Raw genomic sequence first — 18,754 nt, 5'->3', positions numbered from 1 at the left:
CGCCATTCTCCTGCCTCAGCCCACCCAGTAGCTGGGACTACAGGCGCCTGTCACTACGCCCGGCTAATTTTTTGTATTTTCAGTAGAGACTGGGTTTCACCATGTTAGCCAGGCTGGTCTCGGTCTCCTGACCTCGTGATCCGCCTGCCTCGGCTTTCCAAAGTGTTGGAATTACAGGCGTGAGCCGTGGCACCCAGCCTCAAAATTTTATTAATACATTATGAAGGTTGTAAGAATACAGGAGTTTATACACTGCTGATAGCATGGTAAGTTGATATAGCCATTATAAAGGAACATTTAGCATTAGCTATTCACATTTAATATGCACATACTAGGCCGGCGCGGTGGCTCAAGCCTGTAATCTCAGCACTTTGGGAGGCCGAGACGGGCGGATCACGAGGTCAGGAGATCGAGACCATCCTGGCTAACAAGGTGAAACCCCGTCTCTACTAAAAAATACAAAAAACTAGCCGGGCGAGGTGGCGGGCGCCTGTAGTCCCAGCTACTCGGGAGGCTGAGGCAGGAGAATGGCGTAAACCCGGGAGGCGGAGCTTGCAGTGAGCTGAGATCCGGCCACTGCACTCCAGCCTGGGCGACAGAGCGAGACTCCGTCTCAAAAAAAAATAATAATAATAATAATATGCACATACTTTTTGACTCAGCAATACCAGGTTTGAGAAACTTGCCTACAGATACAGGAAGATAAACGTGTAGGCGTAATTTCTTCAATATTGTTTGTGATAGCAAAAACTTGGTATTAACTAAATGTCCTTCAGTTTGAAGACTGGTTAAGTATATTATGGTATATCTATTCAAATACTGTATTCCCCCAAATTAAAATCTCTTGTTATAGCTTTGGGTAAATCTCTAGGATATATTATTGAATGAAAAGGTGAGGAATAGAACCACCTGTATATTAGGCTTTCAGTTGTGTAAAGAAAGAAAACATGTATTTGCTTTTCTATATATAAAATATTATGGGATAGGCTGGGCACCCTGGCTCACTCCTGTAATGCCAGCACTTTGGGAGGCCAAGGCGGGCTGATCCTGAGGTCAAGAGATCGAGCCCATCCTGGCCAATGTGGTGAAACCCTGTCTCTACTAAAAATACAAAACTTAGCTGGGCGTGGTGGCAGGAGGCACCTGTAGTCCAGCTACTCAGGAGGCTGAGGCAGGAGAATAGTGTGAACCCGGGAGGCAGAGCTTGCAGTGAGCTGAGATTGCGCCACTGCACTCCAGCCTGGGGCAACAGAATGAGACTCCATCTCAAAAAAGAAAAAAAAAGAATTGATTTAGAGTAAGAAGTAGTACAAGAATGTCTACTTGGATGTAGTATTTTTTGTTTTTTTTTTTGAGACAGAGTCTCGCTCTGTCAACCACGCTAGAGTGCAGTGGTTCAACCTTGGCTCACTGCAACCTCCACCTCCCAGGTTCATGCAATTCTCCTTGCCTTAGCCTCCTGAGTAGCTGGGATTACAGATATGCTCCACCTCACCCGGCTAATTTTTGTATTTTTAGTTGAAACGGGATTGATTTCACCATAGTGGCCAGGCTGCTCTCAAACTCCTGACCTCAGATGATCCTCCTGCCTTGGCCTCCCAAAGTATTGGGATTACAGGTGTGAGCCACTGCTTCTGCCTGGCTTTGTAGAACCTTAAACGTATTTATCTATCTCAAGAATTTTTCCCAAGGAAATACTTCATAAGGTAACATTTTAAAAATCAAAGCTGTTTTTAGCTGTTTTCTTTGGAGTAGTAAACAGCATTAGAGAAATAATTGGCTGGGTGTGGTGGTTCACACCTGTAATCCTAGCACTTCGGAAGGCTGAGATAGGAGAATCACTTGAGGCCAGCAGTTTGAGACCAACCTGGGCAGCATAGAGAGATTCCCTTCTCTACCAATAGAAAAGAGAGAGAGAGAGGCTGGGCACAGTGGCTCTCTCCTGTAATCCCAGCACTTTGGAAGCCGAGGTGGGCGGATCACGGGGTCAGGAGATCGAGACCATCCTGGTTAACACGGTGAAACCCCGTCTCTACTAAAAATACAAAAAATTAGCTGGGCGTGATGGCGGGTGCCTGCAGTCTCAGCTACTCAGGAGACTGAGGCAGGAGAATGGCATGAACCCGTGAGGCGGAGGTTGCAGTGAGCCAAGTTTGCACCACTGCACTCCAGCCTAGGCAACAGAGTAAGACTCCATCTCAAAAAAAAAAAAAAAAGAGAGAGAAATTATTAAGTAAATTGTGGTTTCATACTTGAATATTGAGATGATTAATGTGTTGACTCTGTGGCTGTATAGAAAAATGTTTATGGACAAATGTTAATATGGCTAGTTGAGGTGGCTCAAACCTGTAATCCCAGCACTGTGGGAATTGCCCAGGAGTTAAAGACCAGCCTCGATAACATAGTGAGACCCTACCTTATTTTTTTTTTTTTTTTTTTTTTTTTTTTTTTGAGACGGAGTCTCGCTCTGCCGCCCAGGCTGGAGTGCAGTGGCCGGGTCTCAGCTCACTGCAAGCTCCGCCTCCTGGGTTTACGCCATTCTCCTGCCTCAGCCTCCCCAGCAGCTGGGACTACAGGCGCCCGCCATGTCGCCCGGCTAGTTTTTTGTATTTTTAGTAGAGACGGGGTTTCACCATGTTAGCCAGGATGGTCTCGATCTCCTGACCTCGTGATCCGCCCGTCTCGGCCTCCCAAAGTGCTGGGATTACAGGCTTGAGCCACCGCGCCCGGCCGACCCTACCTTATTTTTAAAAAAGTTAATAAGAGAAGTAGAACAAATTATATGTCTCAGTTGTAGTAAAATTCTGCTTACATGTTAATGAAAATTTCGAAAGGGCACTTAAAACTGGTAAAAAACTCATTTTCAGGGTAATATAATTGTAGTGAAATTTAAACATTTAAATTTTATGATCGGAAAATGGTAATAAGTCAGAAATGGCTTTGGAGTTTCTTTCATTGCAACCTTAATAGTAAGCAACAGTCTTTCCCATGAAAGGGACAGAAAAAAATGAATGTAACGTCTACATTTTTTTTTTTTCTTTGAGACGGAGTCTCACTCTGTGGCCCAGTCTGGAGTGCAGTGGCACGATCTCAGCTCACTGCAACTTCTGCCTCCTGGGTTCAAGCAATTCTTGTGCCTCAGTCTCCCAAGTAGCTGGGATTATAGGCACCCACCACCATGCCTGGCTACTTTTCGTATTTTTATTTTTTTAAATTTTAAATTTTATTTATTTTTTTGAGACTGAGTCTTGCTTTGTTGCCCAGGCTGGAATGCAGTGGCACACCTTGGCTCACTGCAACCTCCACCTCTCGGGTTCAAGCCTTCTGAGTAGCTGGGATTGCAGGTCTTTGCCACCATGCCTGGCTGATGTTTGTATTTTTAGTAGAGACAGGTTTCACCATGTTGGCCAGGCTGACCTTGAACTCCTGACCTCAAATGATCCACCCGCCTCGGCCTCCCAAAGTGCTGGGATTACAGGTGTGAGCCACTTTGCCTGGCCTACACTGTTAAGTGAATGCTTTTCAGACCCTTGTACCCCACATGCAGGTCAGGCCATATCTGGAATGCAGTTTTCAGTTCTAGGTATTGCAATTTAAGCATGGAATCAGTAAATCAGTTACGGAGGAAAACTGGAATGTTATAAGGAGGGTTTAAGGAGCTGGAAATGTTTATCCTGGTAGAGAGGTTTGGGAGATGAAGACAGGAAGCAGGGATAGCAGAAATGGTAACAAATGGCCTTCCATATTTATTTATTTATTTTTTGAGACCCAATCTCCCTCTGTCACCCAGACTGGAGTGTAATGGTGCGATCTCGGCTCACTGCAACCTCCGCCTCCTGGATTCAAGCGATTTTCCTGCCTCAGCTTCCCTAGGAGCTGGGATTACAGGCATCCACCACCACACCTGGCTAATTTTTGTATTTTTAGTAGAGACGGGTTTCACTATGTTGGCCAGGCTGGTCTCGAACTCCTGACCTCGAGTGATTCATGCATCTTGGCCTCCCAAAGTGCTGGGATTACAGGTGTGAGCTACCATGCCCAGCTGGCCTTCCGCATTTAAATGTTGGCCGAGAAAGGGAATATATTGATTCTCTGTAGCTACATAGGGCAGTAGTAGAAAATTACTAGATGAAAATGATAGAGATGTAGATTTCTTTTCTTTTCTTTTGAGATGGAGTCTCGCTCTGTCACCCAGGCTGGAGTGTAGTGGTGCGATCTTGGCCCACTGCAAGCTCTGCCTCCTGGGTTCACACCATTCTCCTGCCTCAGCCTCCCAAGTAGCTGGGACTACAGGCGCCCGCCAGCACACCTGGCTAATGTTTTGTATTTTTAGTAGAGATGGGGTTTCACTGTGTTAGCCAGGATGGTCTCGATCTCCTGACCTCATGGTCTGCCCGCCTTGGCCTCCGGCCTTGGATTACAGGCATGAGCCACCGCGCTGGCCTAGAGATGTAAATTTCGTCTTTTTAAAGAACAATAACAAGTAGAGTCACTCCAACATTTAAGTGGGCTATCTTCATTAGTTTGCAAGTGTGTATATTTTAAAAAGTCATTCCATCTTAACCAAGCCTTAGTCAGCACCCAGATAGGCCTAAGTAAGAGCAACATGCCACTCATATTCAGGTGATTAGGAGAGGGCCCAGTGCAGTCCATAAGAGAGAATTTAACTAGGCAGCAGCTGACTGCAGGTCATTTTGACTGGATACTAAAATGGGGCTGGGGGTGGGGGAGTGATCAAAGTGATTGTCCCAGCAACAGGCAGTAAGGATACAGAGTGGGCCAGTAACAGCATCAAGTAGGTCTAACTTCAGGAAACAGGGACCCATTGGTTACTAGCTAGAAGAAGAGGGTAAAGGCTTTGGAACTAAGGCATAGGTCACCAAGACATGGATCCAGTTTCTAGGTCTTCACAAAAGATCATGGTATCAAGAAAGACATTATTAGAAACATTCAGAGACTGGACAGGATAATCAAAAACAGTGACTTGAGGCCGGGCGCAGAGGTTCACGCCTGTAATCCCAGCACTTTGTATTTTTAGTTGGGAGGCCCACCCACTTTGGGAGGCCGAGACGGGTGAATCACCTGAGGTCAGGAGTTTGAGACCAGCCTGACCAATAACATGAAACCCCGTCTCTACTTAAAAAAAAAACAAAAAGCAAAATTAGCTAGGCTTGGTGGCGCATGTCTATAATCCCAGCTCCTCAGGAGGCTAAGGTGGGAGAATCACTTGAACCTGGGAGGCAGAGGTCACAGTGAGCTGAGATTGTGCCACTGCACTCCAGCCTGGGTAACAGAGCGAGACTCTTCTGAAAACAAACAAACAAACAAAAAACCTGACTTGACCAGAGACTGTTAATTACTGACCTTAGATCTTCTACCTAACGATCTCATTGGTCCTGTCTGTGGGCACAGCATACAGGTAGGAATGAAAAAAAAATATTACTGGAGATTGAATAGGATCAAGCATGTGAAGGAATTCATGAGTTACTTACAGATGTTAGATTAATAATGAGAATGGCTTCCTAGTGTCTTCAATCCTCATTCCTGCTATACACTCCCTGGTTTTACTACCCATTGATGGCTGCCTCCTTCTTCTCACCAAGCCATTCTCACTGTTAGCCTGATCTGAGGGGTGATATGGTAGTACCCTTAAGCTGAGCCCCAGCTGGAAAGAGCTTCAGACTGCTTGTGGGGCCTTGTGAGTTTCTCGGTTTAGATAATCCCTATACATTCTAGTTCATGGAGCCAAGATTTGGCCTAATACTTTAATTTCTTATAGGAATGGAGTTCTGCAGTCATTTTATTAGTCGCTCTTCTTAGGGACTAGAGCTCTGAATCTGAGCACAGGTTTTTGGGTAGTGCTGTGTCTCTGGCCAGACCTCTTAGCTTACTAAAAACATAAATTCCCCATACCTGGTCTGACCTGTTTGTCGATCCTGCCATCAGATCATCTAAACTGGCCGGCTCAGTGGCTCACACCTGTAATCCCAACACTTGGAGGCTGAGGTGGGCAGATCACTTGAGGTCAGGAGTTTGAGACCAGCCTGGACAATATGTGAAATCACATCTCTACTGAAAATACAAAAATTAGCTGGGCCTGGTGGCGGCCGCCTGTAATTCTAGTTACTCAGGAGGCTGAGGCAGAAGAATCGCTTGAACCCAGGAGATGGAAGTTGCGATAAGCTGAGATTGCACACCATTGCACTCCAGCCTGAGCGACAGAGTGAGTTTCCGTCTCAAAAAAAAAAAAAAATTCATCTAAACTGCTTTGACTTTTCTCACCAACTTTGGACTTGGAGATCATTTCTCTTTTGCTTTTCAACACTACTGGGCAGGTTTAGATCTGGATCCTGGCCCCCTTCCCAATGGCCCTGTCTTTATTTAAATAGACAAAATTCAGCTCCATATTGAAAGTAAGATTCTTTTCACAACAATTGGGAAAAATGATTTTGTTTGTTTGTTTGTTTTGTTTTTCGTGAGATGAATCTTGCTCTGTTGCCAGGCTGGAGTGCAATGGCACGATCTTGGCTCACTGCAACCTCCGCCTCCCACATTCAAGTGATTCTTCTGCCTCAGATGGCCAAGTAGCTGGGGGACTACAGGCGGTGCACTACCACATCCAACTAACTTTTTTGTATTTTTAGTAGAGACGGGGTTTCACCCTGTTTGCCGGGATAGTCTCGATCTCTTGACCTTGTGATCCACCTGCCTTGGCCTCCCAAAATACTGGGATTACAGGTGTGAGCCACCATGCCCAGCCTAATGTTATTGTTTTTACAAAATATTTGAGGACCTGATTGAGAGGACCTTATGCTGAAACTTAATAAACTTAAAATCAGAATGTGAGATTGAAATGCTTAGATTATTCTGTAATACGGAAATAGCAGGTCAAATGTAACAGACAACCCCAGTAACAGAGGAAATGTCTACCTATTCTTTTTTTTTTTTTTTTGAGATGGAGTCTTGCTCTGTTGCCCAGGCTGAAGTGCATGGCTCAATCTTGGCTCACTGCAACCTCTGCCTCCCGGGTTCAAGCGATTCTCCTGCCTCAGCCTCCTGAGTAGCTGGGATTACAGGCACGCACCACCATGCCAGGCTAATTTTTGTATTTTTGGTAGACACAGGGTTTCACCATGTTGGTCAAGCTGGTCTCAAACTCCTGACCTTGTGATCCACCCGCCTCAGCCTTTCAAAGTGCTGGGTTTACAGACATGAGCCACCACTCCCGGCCATCTACCTGTTCTTAAAAAATAAAAATAAAAAAACCATAAAGGTGGAGAGGTAATAATACCAAAGGCCTCAGATATCTATATACCAATGGAGTTTGTGGGTAGTCAGTATTTTTTTTTTTTTTGAGACAGTTTTTTTTGCCCAGGCTAGAGTGCAATGGCACAATCTTGGCTCGTGGCAACCTCTGCCTCCTTGGTTCAAGCGATTCTCCTGCCTCAGCCTCCCAAGTAGCTGGGATGACAGGCATGTGCCACCACACCTGGTTAATTTTGTATTTTTAGTAGAGATGGGGTTTCTCCATGTTGGTCAGGCTGGTCTTGAACTCCCGACCTCAGGTGATCCGCCTGCCTCAGCCTCCCAAAGTGCTGAGATTACAGGCGTGAGCCACCGTGCCCGCCTGTCAATAATGTAATTATAACCCCAGATGGCATGTAATAGCATATGTTTTTTCTTTTGTGCACATATTATATATGGTAATATTAAAATAGAAAAATAATACTTTGTTCAATAGTCATGTAACTTATGGTCGTTTAAAAATCCTTGTACTTCAACACTGTTATCTTTTATTTGTGTTTGTTTGTTTGTTTGTTTTGAGACAGGCTCTAGCTCTGTTGCCTAGGCTGGAGCACAGTGGCATGATCTTGGCTTACTGCAGCCTTGATCTTCTGGGCTCACATGATCCTCCCATTTCAGCTTCCCAAGTAGCTGGGACTACACACGTGCCCTTTTTTCTGTATTTTTTTTTGGTAGAGATAAGTTTCACTATGTTGCCCAGTCTGGTCTCGAATTCCTGACCTCAGATGATCTGCCTGCCTTGGCCTCCCAAAGCGCTGAGATTACAGGCGTGAACAACCATGCCCAGCCAACACTGCTAGCTTTTTAAAATAGAAAGTGAGTTTTATTTGGGCCGGGCATGGTGGTTGATGCCTGTAATTCCAGCATTTTGGGAGACTGAGGCGGGTGGATCACTTGAGGTCAGGAGTTCGAGACCAGCCTGGCCAACATGGTGAAACACCGTCTCTACTAAAAATACAAAAATTAGCTGGGTGTGGTGGCGTGTGCGTGGTGGCGTGTGCCTGTAATCCCAGTTACTTGGGAGGCTGAGGCAGGAGAATTGCTTGAACCCAGCAAGCAGAGGTCGTGCCACTGCACTCCAGCCTGGGCGACAGAGCGAGACTCTGTCTCAAGAAAAAAAAAAAAAGGGCCGGGCGCGGTGGCTCAAGCCTGTAATCCCAGCACTTTGGGAGGCCGAGACGGGCGGATCACGAGGTCAGGAGATCGAGACCATCCTGGCTAATACGGTGAAACCCCGTCTCTACTAAAAAATACAAAAAACTAGCCGGGCGACGAGGCGGGCGCCTGTAGTCCCAGCTACTCGGGAGGCTGAGACAGGAGAATGGCGTGAACCCGGGAGGCGGAGCTTGCAGTGAGCTGAGAGCCGGCCACTGCACTCCAGCCTGGGTGGCAGAGCAAGACTCCGTCTCAAAAAAAAAAAGAAAAAAAGAAAGTGAGTTTTATTTAGACAAAGATGAAGGTATGGAAATTAACCATATTTGTTCTTGCAAAAGGAACACAGATTTTTAAGCCCTAGTCTCACAGGCTGTCTCTGCAACATCTGATACTGTTGTTTGATTATTCCTGCTTTAAACTCTGTCCCTTGGATTCCAAGGCATCAGGTAGCTGCTCTTCTTTTTTCTTTTCTGTTTTTTCTTTCTCCGACTTCTTAGGGATTTCTTTCTTCTTTCTTAACTGTTATGTTTTTGCAGGATTCTGTCATTGATCCCCTGTTCTTTCTAGCTGATACCCTTTTCTTTCTAGTTGATACCCTTTCATTCTCATCTACTTTCATGCTATCAGTTATAAACTCTGTGCTGACAACTCCTAAAAACACAATTCTAGGCCAGGCGCAGTGGCTCACGCCTGTACATGGTGAAACCCCATCTCTACTAAAAATACAAAACAATTAAACACACATGGTGGCGGGTTCTGTAATCCTAGCTACTTGGGAGGCTGAGGCAGGGGAATTGCTTGAACCAGGGAGGTGGAGGTTGCAGTGAGCCGAGATTGCGCTACCTGTACTCCAGCCTGGGTGACAGAGTGAGACTGTGCCTCAAAAAAACAAACAAAAAAATTTCCTTTAAAGGAATTGTATTAAGTTCTTATCAGTGTTGTGTTTTTCTTCCTAGATCTTGTATTTTGGATTCTGGATATATTATAATGAGTGACACTTTGACACCGGATGTCATTGGCCGAAGAGTTGAAGTTAATGGAGAAAATGCAACAGTACGTTTTGCTGGTGTCGTCCCTCCCCTGGCAGGTAAGTAATTATTGTGTGTGTGTGTGTGTGTGTGCGTGTGTGTATTTTGCAGCTATTTCTGTGTAAGCTTCTCAATGGCACTTTATACCACAAATTTTGACGAAATTAACACCTAATTTATAGATGCTTCCCGTATCCAGTTTTTTTTTTTTTTTTTTTTTTGGAGACGGAGTCTCGCTCTGCCACCCAGGCTGGAGTGCAGTGGCCGGATCTCAGCTCACTGCAAGCTCCGCCTCCGGGTTCACGCCATTCTCCTGCCTCAGCTCCCGAGTAGCTGGGACTACAGGCGCCCGCCTCGTCGCCCGGCTAGTTTTTTTTTTTTTTTGTATTTTTAAGTAGAGACAGGGTTTCACCGTATTAGCCAGGATGGTCTCGATCTCCTGACCTCGTGATCCGCCTGTCTCGGCCTCCCAAAGTGCTGGGATTACAGGCTTGAGCCACCGCGCCCGGCCCGTATCCAGTTTTATTTGAGTGACAGTTGCCTGTGGTATCTATGATTTTGTTTAATTATATGCCATTTAATTATTTAGTGTTGCTATCTTATATAAAATCAACCTTAAATTATCTTCTGAGGAAACTATTTTTTTTTTTTTTTTTTTTTGAGACGGAGTCTCGCTCTGCCACCCAGGCTGGAGTGCAGTGGCCGGATCTCAGCTCACTGCAAGCTCCGCCTCCCGGGTTCACGCCATTCTCCTGCCTCAGCCTCCCGAGTAGCTGGGACTACAGGCGCCCGCCACGTCGCCCGGCTAGTTTTTTGTATTTTTTAGTAGAGACGGGGTTTCACCATGTTAGCCAGGATGGTCTCGATCTCCTGACCTCGTGATCCGCCCGTCTCGGCCTCCCAAAGTGCTGGGATTACAGGCTTGAGCCACCGCGCCCGGCCTGGAAACTATTATAAACAGCTAAAAGTCTTGAAACCTCATAAACCTCAACTCAAGTAATTTTTTTGAAATTTCTTTTGTCATTAATCCATGTGTGTAGGTATCTAATATAGTTTAAATTGATACACATTGCAATTTTTTGTTACCTTTTTAAACTTATTTTTTGTATAAATTTACCTATGTTTCTACAGCATTATTTTGCATATTTCTTTTTTTATTTTGCATATTTCTTTTTTTTTTTTTTTTTTGAGACGGAGTCTTGCTCTGCCGCCCGGGCTGGAGTGCAGTGGCCGGATCTCAGCTCACTGCAAGCTCCGCCTCCCGGGTTCACGCCATTCTCCTGCCTCAGCCTCCCGAGTAGCTGGGACTACAGGCGCCCACCACCACGCCCGGCTAGTTTTTTTGTATTTTTTTTAGTAGAGACGGGGTTTCACCGTGTTAGCCATGATGGTCTCGATCTCCTGACCTCGTGATCCGCCCGTCTCGGCCTCCCAAAGTGCTGGGATTACAGGCTTGAGCCACCGCACCCGGCCTATTTTGCATATTTCTTAATGATTGCATTTAGTATAGTATATAGTTTGTTTAATTGTTTCTCATTTTTGGATGTTAGTTTCTAGTTTTTAGAGTAAATAATAACGTAGTAGACTTACTCATAAGTCTTAGTCCACAAAAATTTGAGTTTTCTGTGTATTTTGAGATAGAGTTTCGCTCTTGTTGTTCAGGCTGGAGTGCAGTGGCGCGATGTTGGCTCACCACAACCTCCGCCTCCTGGGTTCAAGCGATTCTCCTGCCTCAGTCTCCCAAGTAGCTGGGATTACAGGCATGTGCCACCACACCCAGCTAATTTTGAATTTTTAGTGGAGACAGGGTTTCTCCATGTTGGTGAGGCTGGTCTCGAACTCCTGACCTCAGGTAAATTGCCCACCTCGGCCTCCCAAAGTGCTGGGATTACAGGTGTGAGCCACTGCGCCCGGCCAATAAGAAGGCTTTCTATGAACTGGGCAACTGCTGGAACCAAGCTGATATGGGTTTACTAGCTGATTGCAGTGTGCCCGGGATTAGAATATTTATCCATAATTTTACTTTACCCATCCCTCTTGTTTCTTCTGAGCTGCAGCCAGAGATCTAGAATCTAATAACAAATGCTCCATAGTTCTTTTTTTTTTTTTTTGAGGCGGAGTCTCGCTCTGTCGCCCGGACTGGAGTGCAGTGGCCGGATCTCAGCTCACTGCAAGCTCCGCCTCCCGGGTTCACGCCATTCTCCTGCCTCAGCCTCCCGAGTAGCTGGGACTACAGGCGCCCGCCACTTCGCCCGGCTAGTTTTTGTATTTTTAGTAGAGATGGGGTTTCACCGTGTTAGCCAGGATGGTCTCGATCTCCTGACCTCGCGATCCGCCCGTCTCGGCCTCCCAAAGTGCTGGGATTACAGGCTTGAGCCACCGCGCCCGGCCTCCATAGTTCTTAAAACATAATTTTTCTCTCTAGTTTCCAGTTTTTAGTAAAGACAAATCATGATAAGACTGATTTGCTTTATTATAGTTGACCTGATTATTTGTATAAAGTGCAGCAAGAATAATTATTTTTCATGTAAGCTGTTTTTAAATTGGCTTTGATGGAACTCTGTCCCATAGAAAGAACCTCAGATAAGACTTTTTTAAAGCTGAGCCCAGCATGGGTTTGTACCATCAAATATCTATGAGTTGAGTCAATTCCTCTCCTCTTGGGCTCCCAAGATAAATGTGGGCTCCTGGGCCTGTGAGAAAGCGACATTTTTTACTTCCCCCAGGTCAGGAAGCCTGTATAGAGACTGTGGAGGCAAGGTTTGAGATGTTTTCCCAAGCAGCTTTTATTGGCTTTACAAGTCAAGTTTGTTTCCTTAAAGGAAAGCATGCCATTCCAGTTAAAGCCTTGGTAAAATAACCAGTTTTTCCAGAAAGAAAACAGATTCTTGGCCAGGTGCGGTGGCTCATGCCTGTAATCCCAGCACTTTGGGAGGCCGAGGCAGGTGGATCACCCGAGGTCAGGGGTTTGAGACCAGCCTGCCAACATGGTGAAACCCTGTCTCTACTGAAAATACAAACAATTATCCGGGTGTGGTGGTACATGCCTGTAGTCCCAGCTACTTGGGAGGCTGAGGTAGGTGAATTGCTTGAACCTGGGAGGCGGAGGTTGTAGTGAGCCGAGATTGTGCCACTGCACTCTAGCCTGGAGCAGGACTCCATCTAAAAAAAAAAGGGGGGAAACAGATTCTTACTGCACTTATGTAAATAACTATATGGTCATAAATTAAGAATACTTAAAAATAGTTTGCAAATTCTGGAGGAATCAGATAGAGGAAACAAATATGCTCCAAATTTACTTTACAGGAATATACGTCACTCAAGTTTTATTTTTATATTTTTTTTGAGAAGGAGTTTTGCCCTTGTCACCCAGGCTGGAGTACAGTGGCATGATCTTGACTCACTGCAACCTTCGCCTCCTGAGTTCAAGCAATTCTCCAGCCTCAGCCTCCGGAGTAGTTGGGTGCCTGTCACTATGCCTGGCCAATTTTTGTATTTTTCGTAGAGACTGAGTTTCACCATGTTGTCTAGGCTGGTCTCGAACTCCTGACCTCAGGTGCTCTGCCTGCCTTGGCCTCCCAGAGTGTTGAGATTACAGGCATGAGCCACCATGCCCAGACTACTGAATTGTTGAAAGCTGGAAATAGCTCAAAAGAAGAGTTTCCTTGATTCCCAAGTCAGCCAGTCAGTGCTGCAGTCTGTTTCCTTTGGGTCAGGGGGTTTCTTCAGTATTGTCCCTTCTGTGGTTCACTAGAAAGATGTTACTGGACCCTACCACTTACCCAGAGTTAGCCTTGGGGTCAGGGGTTTGCACACTATAGTCCCTTCAGTGGTCCCCAGAAAGATGTTATAGGAAAGGGGTCTCAATCCCGACCCCGAGACAGGGTTCTTGAATCTCGTGCAAGAAAGAATTCAGGGTGAGTCCGGAAAGTGAAAACAAGTTTAATAGGAAAGTAAAGGAATAAAAATGGCTACTCCAGGGGATTCTGATGTACAATAAGGTTTGGTGAAAACTACTAAACAAGATACATGTGGTCTCTGCCTTCATGGAGGCTGTGGAAGTCTTTAACATACTTAATCTGGCTAGGGTTTTTTCTTTCCTGGTATTATTATTTGTAAATGGGAAGAGAAAGTAATGTTTAATGAATAATTACTGTATACCAGACACTTGAAAGCATACTCTCAACTTTGAATATTACAATAACAACTTTAAAATATAGATGCTATGATTCCCATGTTTATAGACAAGAAGACCAAGTCTCATGTCTCAAACTTTTTTTTTTTTTTTTTTTTTTTTTTTTTTTTTTGAGACGGAGTCTCGCTGTGTCGCCCAGGCTGGAGTGCAGTGGCGCGATCTCGGCTCACTGCAAGCTCCGCCTCCCGGGTTCCCGCCATTCTCCGCCTCAGCCTCCGAGTAGCTGGGACTACAGGCGCCCGCCACCGTGCCCGGCTAGTTTTTTGTATTTTTAGTAGAGACGGCGTTTCACCGTGTTAGCCAGGAGGGTCTCGATCCCTGACCTCGTGATCCGCCCGCCTCGGCCTCCCAAAGTGCTGGGATTACAGGCTTGAGCCACCGCGCCCGGCCTCAAAACTTTTATGTAGCAGAGCTGGGATTTGAATCTATCCTTCATTGCCCATGCCCTTTCTACTCTGTTACTTTTTTTTTTTTTTTTTGAGATGGAGTCTCACTCTTGTCGCCCAAGCTGGAGTGCAATGGCATGATCTCAGCTCACTGCAACCTCTGCCTCCCAGGTTCAAGTGATTCTCCTGCCTCAGCCTCCGAGTAGCTGGGATTATAGGCACCCGCCACCATACCCAGCTAATTTTTGTATTTTTAGTAGAGGCAGGGTTTCACCATGTTGGCCAGGCTCGTCTCAAACTCCTAACCTTCGGTGATCTGTCTGCCCCAGCCTCCCAAAGTGCTGGGATTACAGGCATGAGCCACTACACCTGGCCTTACTCTGTTACTTCTAAAGAATGTGAATATTCTCAGGTTCTTGATGTATGTTGCCAAATTGTTGTCTGCAAGTCAATCAATGTCCAGTACTTGGAAATTTCCAATGTTCACATTCTCTGGGAAGCAGACTGAGCTAGAGATTTACACTTAGGAAGTTTAGTGTTTAGAAAGTTTATTAGCAAGTACTTTGGGACCAGTACTCATGAAAGAGGAAAGAGAGTAAGCAAGGTTGGGCAGAGGGCTAAGCTGGGCTATGGTGCAGCCTCAACAAATATTTCAGCTGTCCCCTTTGGGTGCTCTGAAGATACAATGGCCTTTCAGCGTCTTTTCTAGTTGAGATGAGGGGCTGGATCATTATACGTTTGTGATGACCTGTCACTGGGTTCTGTTGACCCTAAGAAGGGGGTGTGCCCTTGGGCAAGATGCTTTCTGCAGTAGACAATTCCATAAGAAGGCAGACAGTTGAGGGCTATCTGCCAAAAACCGTTCTTCCAGCTCTTGGGAGAGAAGTCCCAATTCTTGAAGACAGGGTGGCATATCACTAGTACAGTAATATAGATAAAAGTTTTTTAATGATAGTTTAGCAAATATGAAGTGGTACATATTATTTGATTTTTATTTATTCAATTGCCTGTGAATGTGACACTTTCTCCATGCATGTTTTATCAGGTAAGTGCTTTTCTCCCCCTTGAAAATTGTAATTTTGCAGAGTGGGAGCTACTGTAAATGTAAGCATTTTTTTTTTTTGAGGTGGAGTTTCGTTCTTGTTGCCCAGGCTGGAGTGCAATGGCACTATCTCAGCTCACTATAACCTCTGCCTCCTGAGTTCAAGCGATTCTCCTGCCCCAGTCTCCCGAGTAACTGGGACTACAGGCACCTGCCACCACACACAACTATTTTTGCATGTTTTTTTTAGTAGAGACAGGGTTTCACCATGTTGGCCAGGCTGGTCTCAAACACCTGACCTTATAATCCACCCGTCTCGGCCTCCCAAAATGCTGGGATTACAGGTGTGAGCCACCGCACCCAGCTCGCATTTCTTTTAGAGGTCATCTTTTGGGATTGGTACTAAGATGCAGAGAAATCGAACACAGATTTAGTAATAATTTCTGCAGTTACTTCACTGGATGTTGTAGGGCTGTTATGACAACTAAATCAGATGTTTAAAGCACTTAGACGAGTTGATTGTGCTTATTGTTGTAAATAAACATTAAAAAAATTACTTTTAAAAAGAAATGCGGGCTGGGCATGGTGGCTCATGCCTGTAATCCCAGCACTTTGGGAAGCCAAGGCTGTAGATCACTTGAAGTCAAGAGTTCGAGACCAGCCTGACCAACATGTTGAAACCCTGTCTCTACTAAAAATACAAAAAAAATTAGCTGGGTGTTGTGGCGCACTCCTGTAGCCCCAGCTACTTGGGAGGCTGAGACAGCAGAATCACTTGAACATTGGAGGAGGAAGTTGCATTGAGACGAAATGGCATCACTCCATTCCAGCCTGGGTGACAGAGTAAGACTGTCTCAAAAAACAAAACAAAACAAAACGAAAACAAAAAACCAGAAAGAAATGCAGTATGTACTAATGTTTTGCAAATGGCTTCTTGTAACTGGAGATATGATTTCCTGTGATAGCATCAAAGATTTAAAAAGTGTTATATCTTGAACAGTGTAGATGGAATAAAGATGATACACTGTGGTGGGCAGAATAATAGCCTCCCAAAGATATCCCCAGAACCTCTGATTTTCTTAGGTTACATGGCAAAGGGGAATTAGAATTATAGATGGAATTAAGGTTGCTAATCAGCTGATTTTAAGATTGGGAGAGTATCCTGGTTTATCCAGTTGGGCTCAATGTAATCACAAGAATCATTAGAAGTAGAAGCTAGGCCAGGTGCAGTGGCTCACACCTATAGTCCCAGCAGTTTGGGAGTCCGAGGCGGGTGGATCACCTGAGGTCAGGAGTTCAAGACCAGCCTGACCAACATGGTGAAACCCATCTCTACTAATAATACAAAAATTAGACGTGGTGGCGCATGCCTGTAATCCCAGTTACTTGGGAGGCTGAGGCAGGAGAATCGCTTGAACCTGGGAGACAGAGGTTACAGTGAGCTGAGATTGTGCCGTTGCACTCCAGCCTAGGTGTCAAGAGCAAAATGTCTCAAAAAAAAAAAAAAAAAAAAAAAAAAGAAAAGAGTTAGAAGCTAGAGGCAGAAGAGGCAGTGTCAGTGTGATGTGAGAATGTTTCAGCTGGCCATTGTTGATTTTGAAGATGGGAGAGGGTCTTGAGCTAAGGAGTGTACAGCCTCTAAGCTTCTAGAAGCTGGAAAAGCTTTCTTCATATGATAAGGAAGCTATGATGTAAAGGTTCATCTTACATTTCTTGCTGTTTTCTTTCTTTTTTTGCTGGCAAATATTCAGGGGCCACAGTATGGGCTGCAGGGGTGCTCAGTGCTACCGGGTTGGTCCTCGTTTCTGGGCCTTTTTAATGGACAGAGCTGTATCTGTTGTATTAATTCCTACAAGTAGAATAGATTTAAGGAAGATATGAGTATTTTTTATATCATTATTAGAAAATACAAAAAAGAAAAGGTTTCAAATGTATAGAAAGTAGAGAGAATAAGCCAGGCGTGGTGACTCATGCCTGTAATCCCAACACTTTGGGAGGCAGGTGAATCACTTGGTCAAGAGTTCGAGACCAGCGTGGGCAACATGGCAAAACCCTGTCTCTACTAAAAGTACAAAAAAATTAGCTGGGTGTGGTGGTGGGCGCCTGTAATCCCAGCTACTTGGGAGGCTGAGGCAAGATAATTGATTAAACCTGGGACGTGGAGGTTGCAGTGAGCCGAGATTGCACCACTGCACCCTAGCCAGGGCCACAGAGACAGACTCTATCTCAAAAAAAAAAAAAAAAGTATAGACAAAGCAGAAAGAATAGTATAATGGACACCTGTATATGCCTGTGGTGTCAATTTAACAATTGTTAACGTGTTGCCATATTTGCTTCATTTCCTTTTTTTTTTCTTTTTTTTTGACATGGAGCTTCATTCTGTCATCCAGGCTGGAGTGCAGTGGTATGATCTCTGCTCACTGCAACTGCTGCCTCCCTGGTTCAAGCGATTCTCCTGCCTCAGCCTCCCAAGTAGCTGGGATTACAGGCATGTGCCACTATGCCCAGCTAATTTTTGTATTTTTAGTAGAGATGGAGTTTCCCCAGGTTGGCCAGGCTGGTCTCGAACTCCTGACCTCGTGATCCACCCACCTCACCCTCCCAAAGCGCTGGGATTACAGACGTAAGCCACCGTGCCCGGCCTATCTCTTATTTTTTGCTTAAGCATTTAAAATTATATACAGAGTAGCATTTCATTCCTAAATACTTTACAGTGCAATTCTAAAAAAAAAAATAGATTTTCTTACAAAACTGTACAGTTTAAATTGTGATTCATAGGCTGGATGTGGTGGCTCATGCCTGTAATCACAGCACTTTAGGAGACAGAAGAGGGAGGATTGCTTGAGCTCAGGAGTTTGAGACCAGCCTGGGTAACATAACAAGATCCCTGTCTCTAGCATCAATTAATCAATCAGCCTGGTATGGTGGCATGTGCCTGTAGCCCCAGCTACTTGGGAAGCTGAAATGGGAGGATTGCTTGAGCCCAGGAGGTCGAGTCTGCAGTGAACCGTGATCATGCCACTGCACTCCAGCCTGGGTGACAGAGCAAGGCTCTGTTTCAAAAAAAGAAAGTTGGGATTCATACTGTCAAATTGGTGAACAGATTTTTTTTTTTTTTTTTTTTTTGAGATGGAGTCTTGCTCTCATCGCCCAGGCTAGAGTGCAGTGGTGGGATCTTCGCTCACTGCAACCTCTGCCTCCCAGGTTTAAGAGATTCTCCTGCCTTAGCCTCCTGAGTAGCTAGGATTACAGGCACCCCCTCCACGCCCAGCTAATTTTTGTATTATTAGTAGAGACAGGGTTTCACCATGTTGGTCAGGGTGGTCTCGAACTCCTGACGTCAGATGATCCGCCTACCTCAGCCTCCCAAAGTGCTGGGATTATAGGCGTGAGCCACCTCGCCTGGCCCAGAATTGTTTTAAATCAGTAAGTCCAGATTATTGAAAAACTTGATTTTGTTTCACATCTTGGTTTAATCCTTTAGACCAAAGTGGTGTCTATTCTTTAAGATTTTAAGGTGGAGTAGTCACATGCTCTTTTCATCTGCTGTCTCTTTTTTTTTTTTTTTTTTTTTGAGGCGGAGTCTCGCTCTGTCACCCGGACTGGAGTGCAGTGGCCGGATCTCAGCTCACTGCAAGCTCCG

General features: G+C 45.2%; 1 protein-coding gene across 12 annotated transcripts in view; it reads left to right on the top strand.

Moving 5' to 3' along the window:
• TBCE (tubulin folding cofactor E) overlaps positions 1 to 18,754 on the top strand; it is a 92,276-nt gene that overhangs the window by 10,801 nt on the left and 62,721 nt on the right. For 11 of the 12 annotated variants that reach the window (XR_004434427.1, XM_033200305.1, XM_033200300.1 and 8 more), the window contains one exon: positions 9,417 to 9,547. Coding sequence is in view for 8 of the 12 variants with exons in the window: in XM_033200300.1 (XP_033056191.1) it covers positions 9,448 to 9,547 (100 nt within the window). In the remaining 4 variants the exon portion in view is untranslated. Of the gene's footprint in view, positions 1 to 9,416; positions 9,548 to 18,754 lie in introns of those variants that run through there. The other variant, XM_033200301.1, reaches the window with a different exon arrangement.

The sequence above is a fragment of the Trachypithecus francoisi genome, unplaced genomic scaffold (genome assembly GCF_009764315.1).
Source record: "Trachypithecus francoisi isolate TF-2019V2 unplaced genomic scaffold, Tfra_2.0 Lachesis_group5, whole genome shotgun sequence".
Lineage (NCBI taxonomy): Eukaryota > Metazoa > Chordata > Mammalia > Primates > Cercopithecidae > Trachypithecus > Trachypithecus francoisi.
Note: the sequence above shows the minus strand (reverse complement) of the source record. Positions and strands in the feature narration are given on the sequence as shown.